The sequence below is a fragment of the Rhinolophus hipposideros genome (assembly GCF_964194185.1).
Source record: "Rhinolophus hipposideros genome assembly, chromosome: 11".
Lineage (NCBI taxonomy): Eukaryota > Metazoa > Chordata > Mammalia > Chiroptera > Rhinolophidae > Rhinolophus > Rhinolophus hipposideros.
Window position 1 is genome coordinate 82,672,557 of NC_138057.1, and position 25,338 is coordinate 82,697,894.

The 25,338-nt window shown below is 56.6% G+C and overlaps 1 protein-coding gene across 1 annotated transcript; it reads left to right on the forward strand.

The window, feature by feature from the left end:
• The first annotated feature begins 247 nt into the window (after positions 1–247).
• Positions 248–20,668, forward strand: UBAC1 (UBA domain containing 1). Its single transcript, XM_081067306.1, has 10 exons — positions 248–477; positions 4,487–4,607; positions 5,438–5,511; positions 9,303–9,410; positions 10,425–10,527; positions 10,852–10,960; positions 11,609–11,828; positions 14,688–14,774; positions 15,554–15,692; positions 19,581–20,668. The coding sequence occupies exons 1-10, from the start codon at positions 340–342 to the stop codon at positions 19,694–19,696; spliced, it is 1,215 nt and encodes a 404-aa protein (XP_080923432.1). The 5' UTR covers positions 248–339; the 3' UTR covers positions 19,697–20,668.
• The last annotated feature ends 4,670 nt before the right edge of the window (positions 20,669–25,338 follow it).

Below are 25,338 nucleotides of genomic sequence, written 5' to 3' on the forward strand. Positions count from 1 at the left end.
GCGGCAAAAGAACTACGCCTCCCAGCAAGCTCCGGGCGCGCGCTGTGACGCACTTCCGGCGCGGCGACGGCCGAAGAACCACATCTCCCGGCAAGCCCCGGGCGCGTCCTGCGACGCCCTTCCCGGCAGCTTGGCCGCGGAGCGAGGCGACTACTCGGGCCGCTGCGAGTGACAGGCGGCCGGCCGACGGAGCCGGGGCGGGGCGGCGGCGACCCGCGAGCGAGCGCGCGGGCGGCCTGGCCCCGCCCCCGCCCCGCCCGCCCGGCCCGGTGACCTTCAGGGCCCGGGCGGCGGGCGTAGGCCCGGGCGGGCGGCGGCGGCGGCGGCGGCGGCGGGGCGATGTTCGTGCAGGAGGAGAAGATTTTCGCGGGCAAGGTGCTGCGGCTGCACGTCTGCGCGTCCGACGGCGCCGAGTGGCTGGAGGAGGCGAGCGAGGACACGTCGGTGGAGCAGCTCAAGGAGCGCTGCCTCAAGCACGTAAGCGGGCTCGCGAGGCTGCGGCCTGGGCGCCGCGCGTGGCTCCGCCGCCGTCCCCCGCCCGCCCCGCGTGCCGCCCGGGCCGCCCCGGGCTCGCGCCTTACGCGCAGCCTGTGCGGCCGGAGGGGCCGGCGCGGGCCGGGAACCAGGCCGGAGACGCCGGGGACGACGGCGCGCCGTGGGCGAGGCCCTGGCCCTCCCGGCTCCGGCCGCGCGCGCCTCCCCCGCGGCAGCCCCACGGCGGCGCCCTGCTCCCCGCGGCCTTTGCGTCACGTGCGTGGGTCCGCGGAGGACGCCTCCTCTGAGGGCGCGTGGTAAAGCTGTTCCGCGGGAAGTGGGCTCGCAGTTGTCGGGTCCCGCAGGCGGCTCGGTTGGGCCCGGTGCTCGACGGCTCTCCGCGTGTCCGCGCGCGGCTCTCCGCGTGTCCGCGCGCCCTGGGCGAGGCCGGCCCACGCCTGCCCGCCGCTCCGGCTGCGCAGAGACGGGCCGCCCTCAGCGAGCCGCCGGGCTTCCCCCGCCTCCAGTGTGGACGCCGTGTGACACGCTCCACGTCTGTGCTCGTGACACGCCTGCCCGGTAGACCACAGCCAGGGGTGAGCGCGCAGCCCGGGACCACCCGCGCACGTGCCTGTGATCGCCTCGGCCTGCGGCTGTGGAGGCGGCGCCGCCTGGCCCGGGGTCCACGCCCCTGGCCCGGGGTCCACGCCGCGCAGGAGCGCACTCCCCGCCCGCACCGCAGAGGCGCGGACGTCGGGCCCCGCCGGCGGGGCTGCGCCCTCTAGGTCACCACCAGGACGGCACCGGGCTGGAAGGCCGGGCGCCGGGGGCCTGAGAGCCGGGCAGCGAGGGGCTGCGTCCTGCGCCACCGGGAGGGAGGCTGCCTGGGGCCAGGCTCTGCGTGGGCCCGACACAAATGTGTGCTCAGTGGCAGAAACCGGAGGACGGGCTTAAGCCAGTGTGTCTTCGCGGACACGGCCTGTCACCTGCTGAGGCAGGCAAGGAGAAGTCGGATGGTAAATCGGGTGGCAGTCAACTCATTAATGGTACAGATTTACAGAACTATGACCGTGTTTCCCCGAAAATAAGCCCTCACCGGAAAATACGCCCCAGCATCATTTTTCAGGATGACCTCCCCTGAACATGAGCCCTAATGCACCTTTTGGAGCATTACTTAAAACCCAGTTTTATTTTCAGGGAAACACAGTAGAATATTCTTCTACGAAGAGGAACAGGAAATGAGACCTTCTTGACGCACAGATGCTTGCTAATGAATTTCAGGAGTGCTTGGGGTTAATTAGGCAGCCAATAGGATGCCCATTATTTGATTCCTGATGTTTGTTTTTCCAGTCAGTACTGAGATGTATCGCTTGGGATCTGGGGACACTATCCTACTTTAAAACGAGATTTCATTCCCCTCCGCAGTCTCTCCAGGCGCGGAGGGTCCAGCCCAGGGGGTTTCACGTGCAGGGAGCCGACATAAGCAGGGGCCTGAGAGCTGAGCCTCGGAAAGTGTGCCTGCCGCCGTGCCCAGGCGCTCTGCAGGCACAGCCGCCGCCTCTTGAGCCAGTCAGCGTTAAGTAGAAAGGGAATTCTCAAGTTGTGTGCTTGAATGTCACCCTGGAAACCAGTCCCGGAATGTGTGTCAGCTCACGCTCCTCCTCCCAGGTGTCCCCTGGGGCTCGCCGAAATGCTCTCGTTTTCTTCCTTCCTCTTTCCCCTCACCCAGCCGTGAGGGTTTCTTTCCCCCCACAGTACTCCTGGGAGTGTGTTGCTTTGTTAAAGGGGCCTTTTATTACCGTAACTTAAAGTCGCGGGTTCAGCATGGTGGTCGCCAGCCCTCTTCGCCCGGGAGTGGAGGAAGGGGCAGAGTGAACCATCTTGCGAGGTTAGGAGGAGGTCAGTGATTTTAAATGACACCTGTGATGTGGTGGGGTGTTTTCTGTGTCTGGTAAACTGTTATGCCATCGCCAGTACGTGGCATGGTATCTGCTAGTGTGGCTGTGAGCATTTCTTAGGTCACGTGAATGTGTGGCTCCAGATGACAAATTACATCAGGTGTCAGAGAAACTCCAGCTCCGTTCTGGGGAGGAAGCAGGTTCAGCAGGCAGCAGAGCCTCCCTGCCCGGGCCCTGGGCCTTGTGGGCGTTTGGCCCCGCACCCTGCCTTGCTCCTGCCTGCTTCTCCTGAAAACAAAGACACTGAGTGAGAGCCCTGTGCCCTGTGGTGACTCATGGGCACATTTTCCTCCTGGCAGCTGGTGACAAGCCGAGCCAGAGTAGTACTTTCAGGAACCAGTGTGAGGATTGTTTTGGGAAATCGTGCTTCCTAGACTGTGTTCTGAACTTGTCAAATCAACTAGCCTGCACATTTTGGAATTAGAAGAAGCATACCCAGTATTTCTGGGAGGAGAACCATTGTCAAATTCAAGGGAAGAGGTGGGTGTTTCTCTGCTCTGTCATAAATGGTGGAAGTGTGTCTTACTACTGGCTGAATCCCCCCGCCCCGCCCCACCTGCCAGTTTTGTGGGCATGTATGACGGCCCCTGAAGTGTCCACCATCCTTTTTTCCTGTTTCCTGTTAGATTACTGAAAATTCTGTTAGGTTGGTGCAAAAGTAATTGTGGTTTTTGTAATTATTTTTAACCTTTTAAACTGCAATTACTTTTACACCAACCTAATAGTTATTCTTAAAATGCCAGGCGGAGAGGTGGGGTACGTGCTGAGGTTTTGCTTTTCTGGTAAGAAGTTGTGTGTGCAGCTGTCCAAGCCTCCGTGGTGACCAAGGGAGGTCGTGAAGCTGCCCATGGGGTCTGCCCTGCTTAACATGAGGGCCCTGGGGCTGGGGGCCAGTCCGAGTGTGGCCGCAGCCGCCCTCCAGCCTGGACACTGCTCCCACCCACGGCTGTGTGGTAGCAGGTGCTCAGAGCGCCCAGGGTGTGTGTCCCCGGCTGCTGCGTTCCTGGGCTTCTGTTATTCCAGCGTCTGACCTCAGGAAGCCCAGGCCAAGGGAGTTCAGACACGAAGGGCGTCAGTCAGCCCTGGCTGCAGAAGTGTCTGTGGGTCTTGTCTGACTTGCTCCGGGTGCCCACGTGCTCCACTCACGCTGGCGCACGGGAGGGGCCGCAGTCCTTCGGGTGGGTGCTGCAGCCGACAGGTGCAGTGTGCCGCGCTGGTGGCACAGGGGAGCGGCTCGGAGCATGACGGATCAGCAGGGACCTGGGGGCGGGTGCATTCGGGCGCAAGGAGGGTGCGCTGACGTGTGTGCACTGGCGGGTGACTGCTGGTTTGGTCCTGCCCCTCACTGACTCCCCTCGTGCCGTCCTCGCGTGGGGGACTTCTGTGCGTCCTGTCCCCTCGCTGTGTTCCGGGGTGTCCGGGACCCTCGTCAGTGAGGTGCCCGATAGCCCCCTTGGAACTCCCTGGGAGGGCCCCCCAACAGCATCTGCACCTTGCTTTGGGGTGTCTGTGGCTGTCACCCGGAAAGCCAGGAGGCAAGGTGACTCTAGGAGTGTCTTCTCAGGGTTTTGTGGGCATTTAAGTGGTCAGGCCCCTAGGCGTTGCTCTCTCTGGAGCGGCCTTCTCTCTTTGCTGCCTCTCTGCTCCCTTTTGGTGGAACTACTAAGGAAAACAAGCCCACAAATCACACGTAGAACTTTGCAGTTTCAGGACACAACAGACCTGCTCTTTTCATTTTCAAATTATTCTCCAGATCTTTCCAGACTCAGGAAGCCATTCAGGTTGCCACTAGTCACAGCGAGGATATTTCATGGCAGCCTGTGACCCTATTTCAGGAGTCTTTAGTGGGCTGGCCAGCAGATCTCTGGCCTGGGGGATCAGCATTTCATTTGGCTTCTACCGTTGACAGGGGTTCTTTGATTTATTTATACTTTCATTTCTTAGCTGGTAAGAAAAACCAGTAAACTCCCGGTGTGGCTTGGGGTGCTGGGTGCTACGTGTAAGTATTACACTTTATTATTTTTTATCTTCAAACATTTGCTTCTTTTTCCCAGTGTGCTCATGGCAGCTTGGAAGACCCCAAAAGTGTAACCCATCACAAATTAATACACGCAGCCTCCGAGAGGGTGCTGAGTGATACCAAAACCATCTTGGAAGAGAACATCCAAGACCAAGGTAAGAGCACCCCTGTGGCCGGCTGCAGTGGGAGCAGTGGCAGGGGGCCCGGGGAAAGGCCCCGTAGTGTTGAGTCAGTGTTCGCTTTGGATCCCAGCAAGAAGACCGGTCCACTAAAATGACTTCATTCTCCCATACGAGAAGCACAGTGTGCATGACATAATATAGGAGAAAGCCGGCTGAAACTGAGCAGCGGCAGCATGACTCTGAGGACCCAGATGTGAGCTTTAGTTTTAATTCTGTGTCAAAGCGAAACCAGGTCTCCAGAGCTGCTGCGAAGTTCACCCCGGCCCAGAAGTGCGGGGGTGGCGGCTGTGTCAGGTTTTCGGAAGGTGTTCTTCCTACACGTCTCCACCCACCGCTCGTGGCTTTGTGTTTGGAGGCCTTCGGGGAGAAAACCCTGATTTTCTGTGTGCCATTCAAAAGATGATTTTGCTTCTGGATTCCCTTAAATCAGATTTGAAAATACTGGGAGTGTGGTTTACAGACCTCTGTCGAGTGTGATGGTCAAGCTTAGAACGGGTGGGGGGGCAAGGGGCCATCGTGCTCTGTGGCTGACCTCACCTCACCTCACCGACTTCCAAACAGCCCATTCAATGAGAACAGTTTGCAGCATTTCCACCAGTTCCCTGCATGGTTGTCACAGCCGGGCTGTGTGTGCCTCCCGGGCTACCGGTCACCAGTGGTGGCCCATAGCCGGGTCTTGCCAAGCCCGAGCCTGTATGTGAGCCTGCGGTGTGCAGACATGAAAACAGGGAAGGATGGGCTTGTGTAGACACGCTGCTTTCTGTGCTTGGGTCATCTCGCTTATGGACATGTGTTTTTCCTAGATGTCTTGTTGCTGATCAAAAAGCGTGCTCCATCTCCGCTCCCTAAGATGGCTGATGTCTCAGCAGAAGAAAAGGTAAGTCTCAACCTCTGGGATTGGAGGTCCTTGTTAGTAAAAGCCCCCCGCTGAAGACCGTTAGGAAGAAGCATGTGCTCAGTGTTCACAGAGCCAGCCCAGTCCCATAGTTACAGGACGTAGGGTCGTAAGGGGTTTTCTGTCATGGCTGAGCTGGGTGACTGACGCCTGTTCTGGCTGCTGGTCATGTGACCAGCACAGGGAAACCTGGCTCTGCTTTCAGGCCCGGAGAGGAGAAGGGAGGGAGGAGAGGGCAGGGGAGGGAGGGGAGAGGCATGCGGGCACATTCTCAAGGCAGGCTGAGGTGTCGAGTGAGTGCTGCCCTCACACGGGCCTGTGTGTGTGCAGCCCTTCGCTCCTCAAGCCCCCGAAACAGCCCTGACAGAAAGCTCAGAAAGTTGCTGAAGAACCCCCCAAAACAAACAAGGAACACGAGTGCAGAGGGGGCAGCGAAGGGCGCACTTGCCCTCACCCGGGAGTGAGTCCTGGGGAAGCCAGGCCGCCTGTCTTGTCTGCGTCTTGCTCGGCAGCTAGATGTCCTTGGAGTTTGCGTTCCTCTGCATGTCCTCTCTAAGGCAGGTGCCACAGAACCGAGCAGGGGCTGCCGAGCAGCTCGTCCTCCGGAAGCAGAGCCCCCCGCCCACTGGAAGCTTCATTCTGTCCACTGGCCCTTTTCTGCGATTCCATCCGGCCTCAGGCCTGCGCCCACATGCAACGTGTGCTGTTCTAAAGGGGCAGCCATGTTCAGGTTACAATTTCCCCTTACTTATCTCTAGGGGACAGCTTCTTACTCGTGCTCTGAACTGCTGGGAGGGCGTTCACCCCAGAGGAAGCAGGCCGGGCCATGGGGCTGATAGTGGAAGGAGATGTTTTAGGGTGTCCCCTGGGACAGGTGGTGAGGGAGGGGTGCCTTTGGGCTTCGGTTGCCCTCCTTATCTGCGGCCACACCTGGCCCCAGCCCAACTGCTCACCCCATCTCCAGAAGACAGACCCAGGCCTGCCTCTGCCTGTCCCTGAGTCAGGCACGCTGCTGAGAGCTGGGTCGGTCACCGTTCTCAAGTTCCAGTTTTAATACAGACGGCAGGGTCCCCACCACCGCCATGGCTCTGTAACCTGCAGGGTACTGTGGACCTTACTCGGCAGCCCCCCTTTTCTCTGTACACATTTGCAAAATGAACATTGTAAGATGTTAATGCCTATTTTTGTGAGTTATTATTCATTTTTAAGTGAAAGTAACACAGACATTTAAAAAATCAAGTAATACTGTAAATCTTTGAATGCAAATGCGTGGTCTCCCCTCCCACCTGAGTCAGGTTCCCTGAGGCCAACCCTGTGTACCTCTGTTGCTTCATTAATTCTCTGCTTGGTTTCAGTTCAGCACGCACATTGTTTCTTGGAGGTCAGGGTTAGACGCCCTTGGCTGCCTCTTGACCATCTCGGTGTAGCCCCTCCCCCAGCCTTCCCTCGTCTCTCCTCCCACGAGTGATGGATCACACTGCTGGCGGGGGAAGATTTCGTTTCCATTAGTATTATTATGTCAATGTTGTGTTCGCTCTGAGTGGAGTGTGCTCAGATTATCCGTTCTTCACAGCTTGCTTTAGCCTAGAGCAGTAGTTGCCTCGTCGTTTTGTTTCCTGTAGGCTAATCACTGCTTCTTTCAAATTCTTCACCAGAATTAGTGAGCCCCTCTGAAAACGGGGTCCCGGGTGCGAGGCCACCTGCCAGTCCCCACTTCCCGGGAGACCCCCTCCAGCTCCTGGGCTGCGTCCATTGGCAGCAATTGCATCCAGGCCTGCAATGTGGCCCGGGCTTTCCTGCCGCACCCCCATGTCAGAGCCTGGAAATCCTCTAGGTCTGTGCACGTTTCCTCGTGCCGCCGAGCACACTGCCACAGGCCTGCCAGCTTACAGCAGCACCCAGCGCCCAGTCTGTAGCTCCGCAGTCTGGGTGGCTCAGCTGGGCCCCTCTCGGTCTCACAAGTGAGATCAGATGTCAGCGGATTGGTGTCCCTCCCTGGATGCTCTGTGGCTGGATCTGCTAAGGCAGAGCGCAGCTCTGCAGTGGAAGGGCTGAGGTCCCATGTTCCTGTTGGCCGTCAGCGGGCGGGGGCTGCTCTCAGCGCCTGGGGCTGCTATAGTCCCTGCCACATGGGCCCCTGTGTCTTCAGAGCCAGACTGGCTCGTGTTGAATCCCTCTGGCCAGAAAGTATCTCAGCCTTTTTAAGGGCTAGCCTGATTAGGCCAGGCTCACCAAGGGTCACGTCCTTTTGGGCTGTGCCACGTGACACGACCTAACCCCAAAGTGAATCCATCCTGTTCACAGGCCCAGTCATTGTGCAGGTGTGACTGCTGGGCCAGGAGCTGGGGGCCATCTGGTAGCCTTGAGGCCCTGCATTCCAGCATTCAGGGCTGTTGAGTGCACACCGGCCGTGTGCCACATGTGACAGATGTGTTGGTTCCATGTGCAGGTGGGGGCCATGGGCTCTGACCCTTGTTCCCTGCCCCCACCCCCTCGGGCATCGCCCAGGTTCCCCTGCTGCTCTGAAATGTCACGATCTGCTTTGACGCAGGTCTTTCCCCTTGGCCGTGCCTGGCTCTTGGACGCTGAGATTCATGGCATTGAGTTCCAGAAGATTTTCTGGATGTTGGGATAACTTCCCTGTTTTCCCTGTCTCTCTGGAACGCCTGTTAGGTGGACGTTGGACCTGCTTCTGAGAGATTTCCTGGACTTCATCTTCTCACTCTTCTCTAGCCTTCCTTATCTGGCAGTAATATTTTTATGTTTCCCAATTGGACTCTTATGCTCAGATTATCTTTATGGCGTCCTGTTGTGTCCTGTCTCTCAGTGCAGCGGTGTTTCCTGGTTGGTAAACGCTCTTCCCTGCGTTCTCTTTCATGCTTCTTTCTTTTATCCATTTTTATTTTGGCACCTGTCTTCCTGTTGGAGGCCTTCCCCACTCCCCTGACTCTCCTTGGCTGTTGTCCATCCCCTTGAGAAGGACGGGAAGGCTCACGGGCTGCCTCTGCCTCGGGTTGTGCCTGCTGTGGCTTCACTGGGGCGGAGACCCAGCCCCTGTGCCCCTCCCGCCACACAGCTGCACCCCTCCTGCCCAGCGTCCTTGATGCCGGGTAGCACGGTGGCTGGGTCGCGATTCGAGTGCTAGGATGGCGTCTCTCCCTCTGCCTAGCCTGGGCTCCTCAGCTTCTCAAGTTCGCTCTTGCCGTGGGCTAAGCAGGTGGTACAGGAGCACCGCTCTCCTCCCTCGGCCAGGCGCTTCCCTCGGCCCCGGGCCGGACCCCAGGCCAGGCTGCTCCGCCCGCTCTTGGTCTTCCTGTCATAGCCACGCCACCTCCACCTGCTGGCCATTCCCTGGGAACTAGCCGCCATCTCCTCTGGCTTATTTCCTCTCCCATCCTGTTTCTTCTCATGAGGTTCTGCCATCTTTAGTCCTTTACTGTTGCTTGCGGTGGAGGGTGTTCCCAGTGGCCAGGCCTCGCTGCAGGTGTCTGTGCTCCTGCGAGGGCCTCGCCCAGCCCAGCCCCAGCTCATGTGATGGCCATTCTGTGGCCCCAGACACACTGTCCGTCCTCTCCCGTCCTGCACTGCCGCAGTCTAGTTACGGAGGCAGGGCTTGTGTCCTTAGCATCATGTCTCCTGTTCCCAAGGGCATGCTCAGAAGCTTCCAGAACCCTCCCAGCGCGTCTTTCCGGGTTAGAGCTGTTCAGCTGACGTAATCTTGCCTGTATTGTTCTTATATTCATTTCTGACTCTCTAATTACTTTGATACGAAGAAAAAACAAGAGCAGAAGGCCCCAGATAGAGACGCGATAGTCCGAGCTACCGCCAGCCTGCCCTCCTGCAACATGGACCGGGCCGTGGTCCAGACCAGCATGAGAGACGTGAGTGCTGCCAGGGGCCTGGGGGTGTCTCCGCGTGTGGGGGCCGCAGCAGCTCGCATGAAGCGCTCTGGCTGAAGTGCTCTAGGAAGTGTGTACCTGTTGCTACTTTCCTGTAAACCTAAAGTTATTTTGAAGTAAGCGGTTTAAAAAGACATCTGAGGCGGGATTGAAAGCATAGCTGCTTTGGGGGAAAATGTCAGTTTTGTCCTGAGTTTGGCTTAAACTTTTAGATAGAAACCTGATAGGACTGAGTTCGCTGGGATCGGAAAGTTCTAAGCTAACTGCAGCACCTGCGCAGTGCTCCGGGGCAGGCCTGGGCGCCTGTGCATGCGGGAGCGGAAGCGATGGTGTCTCCCCTGCACCCATGCCCATCTGGGCTACGTGCCACCCCAGCCCTGGTTCGTTTTAGCAGCAGACCTCTTTGGGGGCTCTTCCAGACAGTTCCATGAGGACCAGGGCTTCGGTGCTCTGGCACTGTGTCTTCCCCCAGCCTGTGTGCGTTTGCCCGGGTGCGGTGTCCTCACACAGTGGCTGAGGCTTATTGTGAGTGAGAGGGGCAGCGGGTCCCCAGTCCCCCCCGTGGTGCCGGGGGCCAGTCGACAGGGCGTCTGATTTCTTGTCAAGAAGGTGGATTCGCTGCAGCGGACACTGTTGGTGCTGGTCATTCCTCCAGCCAGGTGACAGTGCAGCCTCTGGGACCAGCCTGTTGTCCTCAGCGAAGCCAAAGGAGGGCTCTTAGGTTCCTTAGCGACTGGGGGGGGGGGGCAGATGCTTGCCTTGTTGGCTGAAGGGCCGAGCGATGTCACTGGGTGTTCTGTGCCAGCAGAGCCTTCCCTCCTGCCTGCTGCTCAGCCCTCCTGAGTGTGCTGTGTCTTCCACTCTCTCCCTTTTCCTCAGTGAAAACCACCAATTCTGACTTGCTCCTTTGGAGTTTAGGGTGGGCATGTAGCTACGGGTCCAAGTCAGCTTGTTGGGCGTTTGGTGAGACGAGACCCCTTGCCCCCTTCCCTGCAGTTCCAGACGGAGCTCCGGAAGATCCTCCTGTCTCTCATCGAGGTGGCACAGAAGCTGCTGGCGCTGAGCCCCGGTGCCGTCGAGTTATTCACGAAGGCGAATGGTACGAGCAAGCGTGCGGACCCCGTGTCACCCCACCTCCGGGGTCAGTCCCTGCGGCTCCTGCCCTTTGCTCCACGGCCCTCGGCACTGAAACTGGAAAAATCCAGACTGCTTTGTCCTTGGATGCCCAGTGAACTGCTTGTGCCTCATCCCTGTTCATACCGTGAGAGCTGGGAGTTACAGCTCAGGGTGTCTGAGGCTCAGTCGCCACAGATGGTTGGTGCTCAGCCGAGGTGCTCGAGCACCAAGGGGGCCCCGGGAAGCACCCCTCGTGGGCCGGGCCCTGCCTGTCTGTGGCCCTCACCGGCTGCTGTCTCTCCCATAGCGATGCTGGACGAGGATGAGGACGAGCGAGTGGACGAGGCGGCTCTGCGGCAGCTGACGGAGATGGGCTTCCCGGAGAGCAGGGCCGTGAAGGCCCTTCGGCTGAACCAGTAGGTTGGAGCCAAGCCCTCGCCGCAGACCTGCGGGCTTGGTCTGCTGGCGCTCGCTCACGGGCGACAGCCTCCCACCCTGTATGACTGGCTCGTGTCTCTGTGCGTGAGTTGTTCGAAGGCACTGTGCGGGGCGGAGCGTCCAGGACACTGAGCCCAAGTCCCTCGCTGGCAGAGGGCATAGTGGTGGCTGTGTAAACGCTCCCGGGGCGTCGTTTCTTGAGAACGCAGATCGAGGTCTATTCCTAGCAGGGGCGCTGACGACCCAGAGGTGGCCCAGTGTTGTCTGTAATGCTCTTCCTTAGTTCCCTGGTCTCTACGTCTCGGGTCAGACCTAAGAAGTAATCCGTGAACCAAAGGGTGGGCGGTGGGCTACCCTCTTTTGGGCTCTGGTCCTGAAGTCCCGTGTACCTTGCATGTTGTGTCCCCTTTGCTTACAAAGGGGGTGTCTGTGGTCTGGCCATGGCCTTGGGGCAGTTTAGGGCGAGGGCCAGGACATTAAGAGTATGAAGAGTCTCATGACAAGGGTGGGCAGCTCATGCTCGAGAAGTCTTTGAAATGGGAGTGGCTTTTCTGAGGATGTGAAGGACATAAAGGGCTCTTGGTGAGTGGCCTGGGAGCTGGAAAGCGTCTGTCCTTATCTTGCAGCATGTCGGTACCGCAAGCCATGGAGTGGTTGATTGAGCACGCGGAGGACCCCACCATAGACACACCGCTGCCAGGCCCAGCCGCGCCCGGAGCGGCGGGCGCCGAGGCCTCGGCCGAAGCTGCTGCCGCGCCTAGTGAGGGCGACGAGGAGGCCAGAGACGAGCTGACAGAAATCTTCAAGAAGATCCGGCGGAAAAGGGAGTTTCGGCCCGACGCTCGGGTACGTGTCATGGGACCTGGTTCCAGCCAGGTGGAGGTGCTGTCCCCACGTGAGGCTGCCCCGCGACAGCCATGGCTCTGACCGTGACCTGAGCCGGCCCCAGCCCTGGTCCCGGACGATGAAAGCTGGGTGCGGCCTGGGGGCCGACTGAAGTTCCCAAGGCCAGTTGTAAGTGCTCATTGAATCCAGGTGGCTGTATTGCCCTCTGAATAATTAGTCGGCAGCCGTCATCTGCTGAAAACCTCACACTAGGTTCCTGTCCGTGTTGCGTGTGTCCGTGAGCGGTGGGGGTGCTGGGGGCGCCATGTGGGATTGCCCGCTGACGAGGAGGTGGGTGGAGCCGTGGGTCTGCGGGCTGGGGGGACGAAGGCCCGGGACTCCGGCTGTGCTCGGCCAGCTGACGTGCTCACGTCCATGGCCACCTTTGCACGTCACCGTCCCCTCCTTTCTGACGTTTGCATCTCCCTCCTTCATTCCCTGGTCTGTTCCTTTGTTACGTGTTAGTGTCTTCTTGGATGCTTTTCCCACTGGAGGCGTGCTCTGTTCCTTTCACGTCATGGCTGTGTCAGCTCAGGCCCCACGTGTTCTGACTGCTGGGGCACAGCTGTCCATGTGGGGTCTGTCACAGCTCACCTGGGACTGGGACCGTGCTCCTGCGGGTTGAGTGGGACCTCATTCAGGGACCCGCTTCCATGCGGATCACCAGGCAGGGTTGTGGGCCAGGACGTCTGACCCCGCTCTGGGTGGCCTCCCCGGCGGCGGCATGTGCCATGTCCAGCTCCTCTCCTCTTGGGACGCAGACCTTTTCAGGGTCCTGCTTTAAGCTCCAACTCCCTAGCTGTGTGAAACCACAGCCCCGGGCCCTGCTAATGCCCCTCCCCGCCCCCACACACCCTCTTCTCCTGCTAGTTTGCTTTTCCTGCTTTGTTTTTCTCACTTGGAGATATTTCTTTCTTGTGAGTTCAGCTATGTGTTTAGAAGTGTTTCTGTCTTATTTTAGTCCACGGTGTCTGGATCTAGAAGGAAGTGAGGGGACCAGGTCTGTGTGTAGCATTGAGACCTGTTTGGCCTGGGCGGCTGCTCTCTGGGGGCCTTTTGTGCTCAGCCGTCAGGCCCCGTGTCTCCTCTGTGGTCCTGTGAGGCCTGTGTTGGGTCATTTCATAGGCTTGGTTCCGTCTTAATCCTTTTACGCAGGTGTCGTTCTCAACAGTCTTACTGGAACATGTTCCTTTCCTAAAATCCTCATCTGCTGCCACTCTTTCCCTCTCCTCTCTGGTAGAAACACCCCGCAGGTGTCTTCTTTCCTAACAGTCGTCATAAACAGGTGTCGAGGCTGCAGGGGCCAGGGCGTCAGCCCTTCTCCTACCCTGTGCCAGTCGGGAGAGTCGTCCTAAGGACCGAAATGCCGGCTTACTTCCTGGGAAGAGTGGGTGAGAGGGCCGGGCTTTGGCTCACGACCAGAATGGGCTTTTTGCTGCTCCTTCCCAGCTGTCACCTCTCGGGAGTATTGTCTGGTGCTCCCCATGAGAAGGCCTTTCCTCATCGGCTGGGAAGAAGGGTGGGAACGCGTTGCCAGGTGTCACCTCTCAGAAGTATTGGGACATCATTTCCTGGGCCGAGATAGAAATGCGGAGACAGGATCCTTTTTATCGAGACTAATGGAAGAAGCCATCCTATCCTTGTATCTAGCAGTAGGTCCCAGGTGATTTTCTGTGGCTTTGATATGAAAACGTGGTGTGGTGGGCTCTTCTCCCAGCACTCAGTGATGGAGCCCCAGTGTCAGGATGTGGAATCCATTTTAAGTAGAGAATACTGGCTTCCGAGCTCTCTGGCCCACGGGCTTCATTTGCTCTTTCCCGAGTAGCTCCCTGGCTGACTTCTTTCCGTTAGCTCCTCTTTGAACCTCTGACAGTCCAGTGCAGGTGCGTCCCACAGAAGGTGGTGTTTGTCGTGCCTGGGGGGCCATGCTGGCCACAGCAGTGGCCCCAGGGGCCAGCGGAGTTAGAGCAGGTAACCATGGTGGGAAGTCGAAAAGAAGGAAGACATTAGGGACTTCAAAAGAGCATGATTTGACCTTCAAAGAATTAAGAGAAGTCCTTGAATATTTGATGAAACCTTTCCTTTTTTTTTTTTTTTAAACAAAATTGAGCCTTTTAAGGACTGTATGATAACGGTCAAGAACAAAGCCGAGGACATACTGTCTTGTTACATGATTTTTGTCCTGAAAACGTACATACCCCTCCTCAAAAAAAAAGAAAAAAGAAAAATTGATCATTGGGCTATTGGTCCCTCCAAGAATTAGCATATGTTTATGCTGAAAGCTTAAATTTGGTTAAATGTCAGACATTTAAAATTAATTTCAGTTTCATGATTTTAAAGATAAAGTCTGAAGAAAACCCCTTCTTTACAAATTACTATGCTCCTTTGTCTCCACTTGAATTGGACTTGCGTCTGTGACTGTTCTGTAATGCCAGTCTTCCTGGTGATAAGGTCCTCTGGGACGAGCTCACGTGTGGTTGTGCAGCCGGTTCTAGCCCCCAACACAGGGACAAACCGCAGGGACCTGAAGTGACTCTGGCCCTTTGGTCAGCCAGTGTCCCCATCGATGTGCGGCCCCTGGCCGGCCAGGTCCTGCCGAGTGCAGCGCGCCCCTGCGCCCAGTCTCTAGGCCCTTTGTGCTTCACAAAGCCAGGACGTGTTCCAGTGGGGCTGGTTGGAGACCGTTCTGAAATAGATGACCCCGTGGCAGTGTTTTCAAACCCCTCTGCTGAGACACTGTCCGTGAGCTGCGGCCTGACTGCACAGGTCCGTGCCGTGTCCCCAGAACGCGGCACCGAGTGACCCCAGCCTCTCCCCCAGGCCGTCATTTCCCTGATGGAGATGGGGTTTGACGAGAAGGAAGTGCTCGACGCCCTTCGAGTGAACAATAACCAGCAGAATGCGGCCGTGAGTACCAGGCCCACCAGCCCATCCCCCTTTGCCAGCAGGTCCCTCACCTCACCAACGTGATGACGACTGCATGGGGGTGGCTCTCACTGGCAGGGGCAGGCCGCGCCGTTGCTTTTGAAGTGAAACAATAGGGGAGATGTACGGAGTACATTAAGTACAGACAATTCTGGGCTCGGCCTTTCTAAAAGAGTTCATATTCAATGAGCGTGTAATTTGTTTATTCGTTAGACGGATTCTAACAAATTGAAATTGAGTCCCATTCTGTGAATACACACCGTCTGTTCACGAGAGCTGCCGGGAGAGGCCGAGGGTGGGCTGATGGCAGTGTCCACTTGCGGGCGATAGAGCCAGTGGTCACATGAAACAGACACATGCGGCTGTGCTCTACACGTCTCGGGACACACTGGTGAGCCGTCGCAGGGACTCAGCCATACTCAGGCCTCTTCACCGGAACAAAACCCGGGTCAATGCATCTCTTAATTCCTCTCCCAGTACTCTGGGCGGTCATGCAGCACCCTGTTCAGTGATTGGAGAAGTTGCAGCTGTTAAGTTGAACCTCAGTTCCGGGAAATGCTCAGAAAACCAGGTTGGCACTTTCTTCTCTCAGTTGACCTGTCCTGACGTGGCCGTACCGGAGGCCAGCTTGGTTTGCTTTTGTGTTGAGGTCCTTCCCAGTTAGAGCGGCTCTGGGCTGGCCAAGTGCTCTCTGTGCAGTGTTTGACGGTGATGGTGGGTCCAGAAGGAACTGACGGCCGCCTGTCCTCTTGCCTCTGCAGTGCGAGTGGCTGCTAGGAGACCGGAAGCCCTCGCCCGAGGAGCTGGACCAAGGCATCGACCCCGACAGCCCTCTCTTTCAAGCCATCCTGGATAACCCAGTTGTGCAGCTGGGCCTGACCAACCCTAAGACACTGCTAGGTATGTGTGCCTCCTTCCCGCCCTCAACATGCGGGTGTTGCCACACCTGGGAGCTGTCCCTGCCCGCTGGAGCAGCCTCAGCGTGGCTGCTGCCTGAGTCACTATAGGCAGGAAACCAGGTTCTGCTCGTGGTGTGACAAGCTCCTGTGCGGATGGGTCCATGCGAGCTTTGACAAACCAGATACAGCGGATTATAAGGGCCCAGGAGAGCGGCCGCACCTGGCGAGCAGAGGCCTGAGTGGGCCTGGCCCTCAACGTGTCACGACTTCTTCCTTTGTTTTGCCTGTGAAATATACGCACAAAAGCAGATACAACTTTTGAAACTTTAAAGAGTAATAATGAAACTAATAAGCATGTATCTACCATTCAGCTTAAAAAAACAGTCTTTAAAGAAGCCCAGAGCTTCCGAGGCCCTGTGGAGCCTGGGTGCCCTCCCTGCGCCTCTCCTGCAGCGTGACACCATCTGGGTGTTTCTCACTCCTTTCTGTCCTTGGGAGAGCTGCGCGTGCAGACGTACCCACACCCTGCCTCTGTGTGGGCAGAGCCACGTCCTCGGCAGGTTCTGTGACCGAGGTGCTATGCACTGCTCACTGAGCTCCTCCGTTCTGCTGGCCAGGGGTACGCGCTGGTTGTTCTCATACCCGTCCCCTGCTGCATGCACGAGGGTGTCTAGGCCCGTCCCTAGGGCCTGATGAGCTTGTGTCAGGACGGGTGCAGCGCTCAGCCCTGTTGCTCCCCAGGGTCAGTGGCCCTGGCATGTGCTGCCCAGCAGGCACAGGTGTTGGTGTGCTTTGCCACCTCCCCGATCTGAAGGCTCAGCCTTTCCAGAAGGTCGGCACTGCCAGGACCTCAGCTCTGGAGGCGTTCGGCTCACTTCTGGGCCCCTTCTCTTGGCTTGTTTTCCTCATTCAGTAAGTTCCTCACCTGTGCTGGACATGGGTCCTGCCTATTGTTTGTATTGTGAATACTGTTTTCCAGCTTCTGACTTCTTTATTTGCTCACGTGGCTAAACAGAAGCCATGTGTTTTAATGTAGTTAAATGTATCTGTGTTTATGACGTGACCCTCTGATCCCAGGGTCAGAAGACGTCCACCTTTATTTAAGTCTGTAACCTACCTGGCCGTGTGTTGGCGTGAGGTGGGAATTTTCCCTTTGTACCCCAGTTCCGAACCTTGATGACATCTGTGTCTTGCTGTGTATGTGTTCCCATGCTCTGGGCCAGGCCCCTGCAGCCCTTTCCCCGGAAGCATCGCTCCTGCTCCTCCAGGCCCGCTGCCTGGACTGTCCCAGCGCCTCTGCTAAAGCGCTGTCTCTCCATACTTCACTATGGACACTGCGATTAGCTGCAGGCGTTTTTTCTATCTTTTGAAGACATATTTGGTCAGATTAAGGAAGTTCCCTATTTTTTCCAGTTCAGATGCTGGGAGTTTTGAGACCTGAATACCTGTTAGTTTTACTACTTTTTATCTATCTATCAAGATTATCATGGGGTCTGCATTTGTTAACGTCAGCCTTCCTCGCGTTTCCAGATCAAACCACACAGAGTGAATACCGCCCACTTGGTGGGGCTCCTAGTCAGTGGAGCTGAGGTGGAGCTGAGCTGAGAGCCGCGGGACTGCACTGGGGGTAGGGCTCGGGGCGCTCACCATGCTGCAGTTCTGCCTGCGCCCGGCCGGCCCTGGTGCTCAGCCCCCTGCAGTCTCGGACTCACCCAGAGAGAATGGCCTGTCCGTGCTGAGGTCCACGGCCCTGCCTCTGCGGTCACACGCTGCCCTTAGCTCGTGTTCGGACATTTCTGATGTGTTTTTTTAAATCACTGTCATTGTTTTAGATGAAGTAAGATACTCATTATAGAACCTTTGGGACATGCAGGGAAGGATTAAGAAGCATGTCGAAGTCCCTCTAACGTCCCCATTGGTTGGTTTCCTTCCGTTCCTGTGGGACGGGTGCGGTGACAGCGAGGTCCGGTCTCATGCTGCCTATTTCGTATCACATTAGGTGTCTTTTCTCGTCTCTACTGTTTTGAAAACGAGATTTTAGGGGGTGCAGGTATTTTATTCTGTAGCTATGCCACAAATAAACAAATGTTACTTCCTTATTTCTGGTCACTTAAATTGTTTTCATTTTGTTGTTTTGGGACCTGAGGCTGCAGTAAACTTTGTGCCCACTGCTTTGGGTCCCGCTCGTATTTCCTAGGATAAATAATTTCAAGTCGAACGCCAAGTCAAACAGTATGGAGCATGGGTTTCTTTTTGTTTTAATTCCTTTTCTTTTTTAACTGGGGACATTGGAGAACAGTGTGTTTCTCCAGGGCCCATCAGCTCCAAGTCGTTGTCCTTCAGTCTAGTTGTAGAGGGCGCAGCTCACTGGCCCATGTAGGAATCGAACCAGCAATCCTGTTGTTCAGAGCTCGTGCTCTAACCAACTGAGCCGCCCCAGTGTGGAGCGTTTTAGACTCTGTTTATTAACGTCCTGGCTGCTTGCTGTCCCATCTTATAGCGGACGCAGCCGCCACCCGAGTGCCTGCCCACGGTGCCACACTCGTCCACACCCATTCCACAGACAGCCCTGGTCACTGCATTTCTGTTCCTTTGTTCTTAATAAGTTGAGTGTGTGCCTGCCGGCCATTTGCATTTCTTCTGTCATATACTGACTCTGTCTATCGTCCATATTTCAGTTGCGATATTAATCTTAGCCTTGTCAATAGCTCTTTCAGTGTTAGGACTCTACTCCTTGTCGCATGTTGCAAACTTTTTATTTGCCCTTTCATTTTGTATGGAACTTTTTTTTTTTTTTAATTCACAGGACATGCAGAAGAAAGTCCTTCCTCAGATAAATATTCTTCTGTGTGGATTTTCATATTTAACTCCTTTTTTTGTCTTTTCGTTCAGCTCTTTCCTCCTTCTGGAATTATTTTGCTGTGTGCTGGGAGGAAATGGGACACGAGCTTCCCGGCACTGTTCATGGAACTGCCCTTCTTACCTCTGTGATCTGCCTGCCATGTGGCCGGACTTTATATTTCATTCTCCTAGATGCCAAGTTGTCTTCCTGATATGTTTAGCTGGTTTTCAGAGGATTTTAATTAGGGGGACCCCTGGTGATAGTCTCAGAGCTGGGAGGGTTGTCAGTCGCAAGCAGAATGGGCCACGGTCCATGGGACCCTGAGTAGCTGTGAACCCCTTGACCGAATGCCTCCTCTGAAGCCGCTTCCTGTGGATGGCTGAGAGTTTGCCGAGGGGCCGGGCCTGAGTGAGACCTCGTCCCAGATGGCAGCGCGGCTGCCTGCCCTGCTGCCTCTGCTCTCCTTCCTAGCCGTGTGGTGTGGATTGGAGAGCTTTTGGCTGGTAAGGCACCTCTGTTTTCTGGGAGGACAATTTTGTAAAACTGGAAAATCAGTTTTCATTTTAAAGAACTGCTCAGTTACATTTTTCATGTGCTGTTTTTTTAAAGTCGTGTTCTTAAGATTGAACATTTTGATCTTTCCAATTAGGTATTATCACATTTGCAACATTATCTTCACATGTAAGTCTTTTCTGCATCAGAGTTTTTTCTGTCAGGGTAGGACTGGACGTGGAATTACTGAGTCACGGGCTGAGGCTGTTTTTAAGATTCCTGATAGCTGTTGCCAAATTGCTTTCCAGAATCGGTGTTCCAGGGAACACACAGAGGCATGTCCCCCTCCACCAGAATGGAGACACTGTCTTCTGATTTCAAGCCTCTTGGTGTGATAAGCAGACCAGACACTGTGGGTAATGGTTAGCAGGGATCTCTGCGTGACCTGGGCTTCCTAGGCAGGCCGTCTTCATTAAGAACCTGTGGAAGGTCCCTCCAGCCCGTGTGCGCGCGAGGAGGGAGCGGTTACTCAGCTTGGCTCTGTTTTCCCCACAGCATTCGAAGACATGCTTGAAAACCCGCTGAACAGCACCCAGTGGATGAATGACCCCGAGACGGGGCCGGTCATGCTGCAGATCTCCAGAATCTTCCAGACCCTGAACCGCACGTAGGCGGTGCCTGGCTGCTGAGCCACCCCGGCGGCCTGGCCAGCAGGGGGTGGACCTCTTAATTTTCAACCAAGTGTGGGGAGAGTGGGGAGACCCCTGGGGGGAGGGGGACTGTCCCCGGACCCCGCCTTCAGAGCCCGGCCCTGGATTGTCAGGGCGCTGGGCTGCTCTCATGCTTCAATTTTACTGCTTAGAAACTTGGGTGCCGGCAGTCCAGCCAGCCTGCGACAGTGTTTACAAACACGTGGTTGTGCACAGGGAGGGGCGCCTCCCTCCAGGGGGTCCCTCTGGGTTCTTGAAACGCTACTTGAATTGACCCATAGGCGCTGCTTGTAGATTCCACTTGCTGTTAGGAAGAGGCTGTTTCAATCCCGAGTGTTCCCGTGACTAAGTAGAGGCACTCACAGATGACTTTTCTTTAATAAATTACCCTTTTCCTACTTTCTCTGTAGTGTTATTATTCTAGTGCCAGAGAAGTTGTATGTTTATGTCCTTGATAAAGTTACTGTGCTCACCACCACCTGGGACACGTGCGGCCACATCAACCTGCTGGCAAAACCTGTTTTCATTGGTATGAGGGGACTGACAGTCATGCAGCCCAGTGCCATCCCAGGTCTCCAATGGCAGAGTCTGAGCACCCGCAGACTTGCCCCGCCCTGCGCCTCTGGTCGCCTTTTGTAAAGACATCTGGGTTTTAAAATGAGAAAGCGGATTTCCTTTTTCTTTCTTTTTTATTTTTTTAACTCTGCTTGTTATTTATAAAGCAGTTGTTGGATATGATTTCCTGAAACTTCTGAAGCAGCCCCACCTGCCTGGCCCCCGTGTGCAGGTGAGTGTGCGTCCGCTGCCCGCCACTCCCACCCATCTCAGCTGAGCCAGGGTGTTTGAAGATGTTTTCAAACAGTTTTCATTGTTCTTGAGATTCAGATTTAAAACTTCTGGACAGAAATAATAAAAATTTTTAAAGTGAATCTCACATCTTCTAAACCTCACGTTAGACAGAACTATCCGCGAAACTGTAGTGTGAAGAGCTTGGGGGATTTGCTCGGCACTCCACTTCTGTGGGACATCCTGGGCACTGGCCTAGCACGAGCCAGCGGGGAGGGTGCAGGTGGCCATGCGGAGCGCCTGGGGCGGGTCCCAGACTCACCAGTGCACCTTCTTTCTGTCCCATGTCAGGCGTGCCCTCACTAACAAGCACACGGCGCACAGGTGGGGCTGCCGGGTCCCTTCTGTCCACCATTGGAGCAGCCCGAGCTGTGGGCTTTGGTTGAAGAAGCCCAGTACCTTTCACACTTGGAGCAAGAGTTTCTGGCCTTGGCGGCCAACCCTCCTTCAGACACGATCCCCAGAAGCCCCGGCAACCCCACCTCAAGGCCGGGTCCAGCCAGGCTTTCCAACCTTTGCCTGGACCAGGAACTTGGGAGCTGCCAGTTGGCACTCCAACCCGGACCTGCTCTCTGTCATCTCCATATTGCCACCTGCCATCCTTTTGAAAATGGCAGCGCTGATGAGGGGTTTGGGGCCTGGTGGCTGTCATAATGTCCCCCAGAGTGGCCCTCCCTGCACTCTGTCCCTACAGGAACTGAGGGGCTATTTTAAGGCAAATGACGGCCAGAAAGAAGTAGGAAGCATCTGCTCCAGTCAATACTGTGCCTTAGGCACATCTGCAGAATTTATCCTTTTCCAGAGCATTTTGCCTCTAAACTCAGAAGGTCCCAAAGAAGGGGATGTTGGGAGCAGGTCTGCCCCAGTCATTTGTGTTCCCTGGGGCAGCGGGGTGTGATGCTTGAGGGTCATTTGGCCAGAGTCGAGTGTTCCAGAAAGTGCTGGCCCTGACCACAGGGCTGGGAGACCCCAACATTGGACTGGGGTCATGGGGACTTGATGCACATGCCGGGACCCACTCCCAGGCATCCCCCACCCCCACCCCGTCCTGCCATGAGGGCTGGAACCCAGGGCCGGCGTGGGGGCTCCGTGGCAGGAAGCAGTCCACTCTCTCCAGTGCCCAGTTGCCAGCAATGGTGCAGGACAGCTGCAGCGAGAGGACGGGGCTGGCTGGGGCCAAGCAGTCGCTCCAGGGCAGGAGGAGGCCGCGGTGGTGTCACACGAGCCCTGGGGAACCACACAGAAGTGTGAGCTCACCTGTCTCCAGGAGCCTGAGGTGGAACAAGGGCTCGAGCAAAGAGCAAAGTGCCGCAGGGGCCAGAGGGGCCGCCTGGTGGTGGACGGGCTAAACCAGGAGGTGTCCTGGAGGACACAGGAGCCAGGGCTCCCCCCACTGGAGGAGGAGCACATGTAATGCCACCTCCGGCACCCCTGAGTCCCAGGTGGGTGACTGCAAGCCCTGTCTTGTGGCTCCAGGCTCTCACATTCGGCAGATGTTCTTGGCTCCTGGAAGCCTGAGTTTAAAGGTGAGGGGCAGGCATGAGCCAGCAGCAGGGATGATGGGGGGAAGTGGCGTGGAGGGGGGTCGGAGTCCTGGACGCTGATCCTGTGTCCCACATCATCTGCGCTGGGACCCCTCACACAGTGTAGGCAGCTGTCAGGCGTTGCGTTGTGTCCTTCAAAGCAGATGCTCAAGCCCTAACCCCAGGACCTTGAGAGGTGACTGTGTTTGAGACGGGCCTTTACAAAGGTGAGTGAGGTGAAACGAGGTCACTAGAGTGGGCCCTGATCCCATAGCACCTGGAAGGAGGCAGCCACGTAAACACAGACCCAGAGAAGGTCATGTGCAGATGGAGGCAGAGATGGGGGAGCCCCAGGACGGGACCCCACGGGAGTCCGGGGGGCCTGGAGCAGAGTGCCCCTCAGCCTCAGGAGGAACTCCCAACCCCCGATCTCAGGATCTCAGACTCTGGCTCAGGAACTGACAGGACATTGTCATTTAACAAGTACCAGCAGCCCTGGGAACTCACGTCCTCTCTCCCTTGCCTCCTTCCCATGGTCCCGAGGCCTAGACCTGGAATGTGTACTGCTGGTGCCACTGCTTGTGGCCGTTTGGAGCAGCGGCTGTGGTGTGTTCACAACCACCTTCAGAGTGCCTCACTTGTGACACGTGTCACGCCTTGGAGCCTGTGGTTCCCCTTCCATTACGGGGGTAGGAGGGGTGCCTGGCCTCATGACTTCAGTGGCCCTTCCTGTCACGCATTCTGCTTCTGGCAAGAGCGGACTGTCAAAGCCTTGTGTTGGAGCCCAGGTCCTAAGGTTTCAGAGAAAGGAAAAATGACTCATTCCTAAATCCCCAAGAAGTGTGTAATTTGCACCTGGAAAACTGGACAGAATGAAGTCTGCAGCCTTAAAACGCTCCCAGAAGGGAGAAGGGCTCAGCAGCCCGGTATTGCACTGTATCAGCTGGCACAGGGGTGAGCACCAGTGCAGGCCCCCCCAAAGGATGACGGGATTGCACAGCAGCCCGAGGCCGGGTGTGCACAATGTCGTGCCTTCAGTGGTCCCCAGGCCACGAGGGGTCTGTGCATCACAGGTTTGGAAGCATGGTGACAGACACACTGGTGGCTGTTCCCAGATACTTTGTCCTCGAGGAAGGGGAGGGGAGCAACTCCACATGACTCTTCTTTGCAGGTGGGAGTGTCGAGGAGGCCAAGACATGAGGTCACATGTCCCTTCACTCAGAGCGCAGCTGGAGGAAGGTGTGAAGGACAGGCTGGGACCTGGGCCCAGGGAAGCACTGCCAACCCCGACTCCAGTGCCGTGTGTCTGCCCGAGCCTTTGCAGTCCCCAGCTGCCCTTAAGCCCTGAGTTCTCCAAGGGGACTGATACTGTCCCCAGGGGTGGAAATCCCTTTTCCCTGGGGGAGGGGACGCAAAAGAAATTTAGAGTATTACAGTGGTTTGAGGTCCTCCACAGCCCAACCGACCGAACAACAGTCTCCCCTCCTGTTTAATTTCTCTCCCGATGGGGAAATTTTAATTAATTCAATTAAGTTTAAGTTGAATTAGCATTTTTCTCCCCGGGAGAGCAGTACTGAAGAAAAGGTTGGGAGGTTGAGCTCCCCCAAGGCCGGCCGGGGAGCATTTGGGCCAAATGTCCGGTGCCATGGTTGGTGGTGGCCAGGTCTGAGTTAGGAATGGTCGAGCCCCCTGCACACATTTAGAGCGAGTTTTCACTGGAAGGGTCCACAGGTTTCTCCCAGGGGTTGGTTAGCTGTGGGAGCATGGGGGCCACTGTACCTACGAGGATGGAGCCCTGGGGGCTGGGCCTCCCCACACCTGGTCTGCGTCCTGCAGTGCTGATTTGCTGAGGAGCTGCTGTGTGCCCAGTGCACCCAGCCATGGTGACTTCCCCGTTACACCAGGCCTGCTCAGACACTACAGCATTAGACAGAAGGTCTCAGCAGTGAAGTACTGGAATGGTGACTCATGGGGACCTCAGCCGTTGGTTGGGGAGGGATGAGCACATGGAGGGATGAAGCAGGGAACATCAAGGACCCGTCCAGTGGAAAGGGGCACAGGACTGAGATCCCTGGAGGAGCTGGTCAGGAGGGGGAAAGAGCTGGCAGCACAGAGCAAGCCTGGGGCTCCAGCAGCTGGTGGGTTCTCGGAGCCTTGGAGCCGCTGAGGGCTGCCCAGGCTGGAGGCTGGTTTTGAAGCTGGGGCTGCGTAGCTGGGCCCGAGATTTATTTTGTTCTTTTAAGTTCTAAGCTAGGTTCTGTTTTTTAGAGCAGCGTTAGGTTTACAGAAAATTGACACAGTCCCCCCACCCAGTCCTTCCATGACTTCCCATCTCATTCAGAGAAGAGGTCAGAGTTCCTGTGCCAGATCTGCCCCCACCCCTCCAGCCCCCCCCTCCATTTCCCCCCAGTACCTCTCCATCCTGGGTTCTGGACGCAGTGGCCTCCCCGTTTCTTACAACCAGGCACTCCAGTCTCAGGGTTCTGTCTGCTGCACCCCCAGCCCACAACACCGTGCCCCCAGAAATGCTCCGGCTTGCCCCTCACTTCCTGCGTCTTTGCTCTGATGCCCTCTACCAGTGTTCCTGACAGCCGGCCCCCAGCACTCCTATGTACCTCCCACGGCGCTGCTGGCTGCCTGGTGCACTGTGCAGTGTTTGGACCTCTCATTGGACCTTAGCTCCATGGCGGGGCGGGCGGTGTTTTGTTCTCTGCTGTGAGCCAGAGTGAGGCCCAGGCCTGCACATGAATGCATCTGTTGACTGGCTGGCCGGTCCTGAGCTGACATCACTGTGTAATCTGGGTCTTCTTTCTGGCTTAGGCTGGCTCGTGAAGTGGAGCTTGTAGCACCTGAAAAACCCCTGGAGGCTGGGAACCATCCTGTCCTTCACTCCCAGGACACCTTACCCACAGGAAACTTTCTTCCTGCTTGCCTCAGCCTTGGATTTCTGGACGTGGTGGGTGGTCCAAAGCCAGCACCCCTTTGTGCTCGGCTGTGAGGTCCTCAGATAAGCACCTGTACGTACAAGGTTCCACGGTGTTGTAACTTAGCTGAATACGGGCCCTCTGGTGCTGACCTCGTTAGGATGAAGCGAGCCCCTCCCGGGGCACGTGGGGGCTCCCACCGACGGCCCCCTGGTGCAGGGTGAGGACAACGCAGCGTGTTAGCGTCCAGACGCCCCCTTCCCTGGACAGTTCCCTGGGACGCGGCTCGTGCCCACTCGGGGCGCCCAGG

Excerpts from the sequence above, each read along its gene's own strand:
- UBAC1 (XM_081067306.1), top strand. The coding sequence starts at position 340 with ATGTTCGTGCAGGAGGAGAAGATTTTCGCGGGCAAGGTGCTGCGGCTG. Across the intron at positions 478-4,486 it reads AGGAGCGCTGCCTCAAGCAC|TGTGCTCATGGCAGCTTGGA; the intron begins GTAAGCGGGCTC and ends TCTTTTTCCCAG. Across the intron at positions 10,961-11,608 it reads AAGGCCCTTCGGCTGAACCA|CATGTCGGTACCGCAAGCCA; the intron begins GTAGGTTGGAGC and ends CTTATCTTGCAG.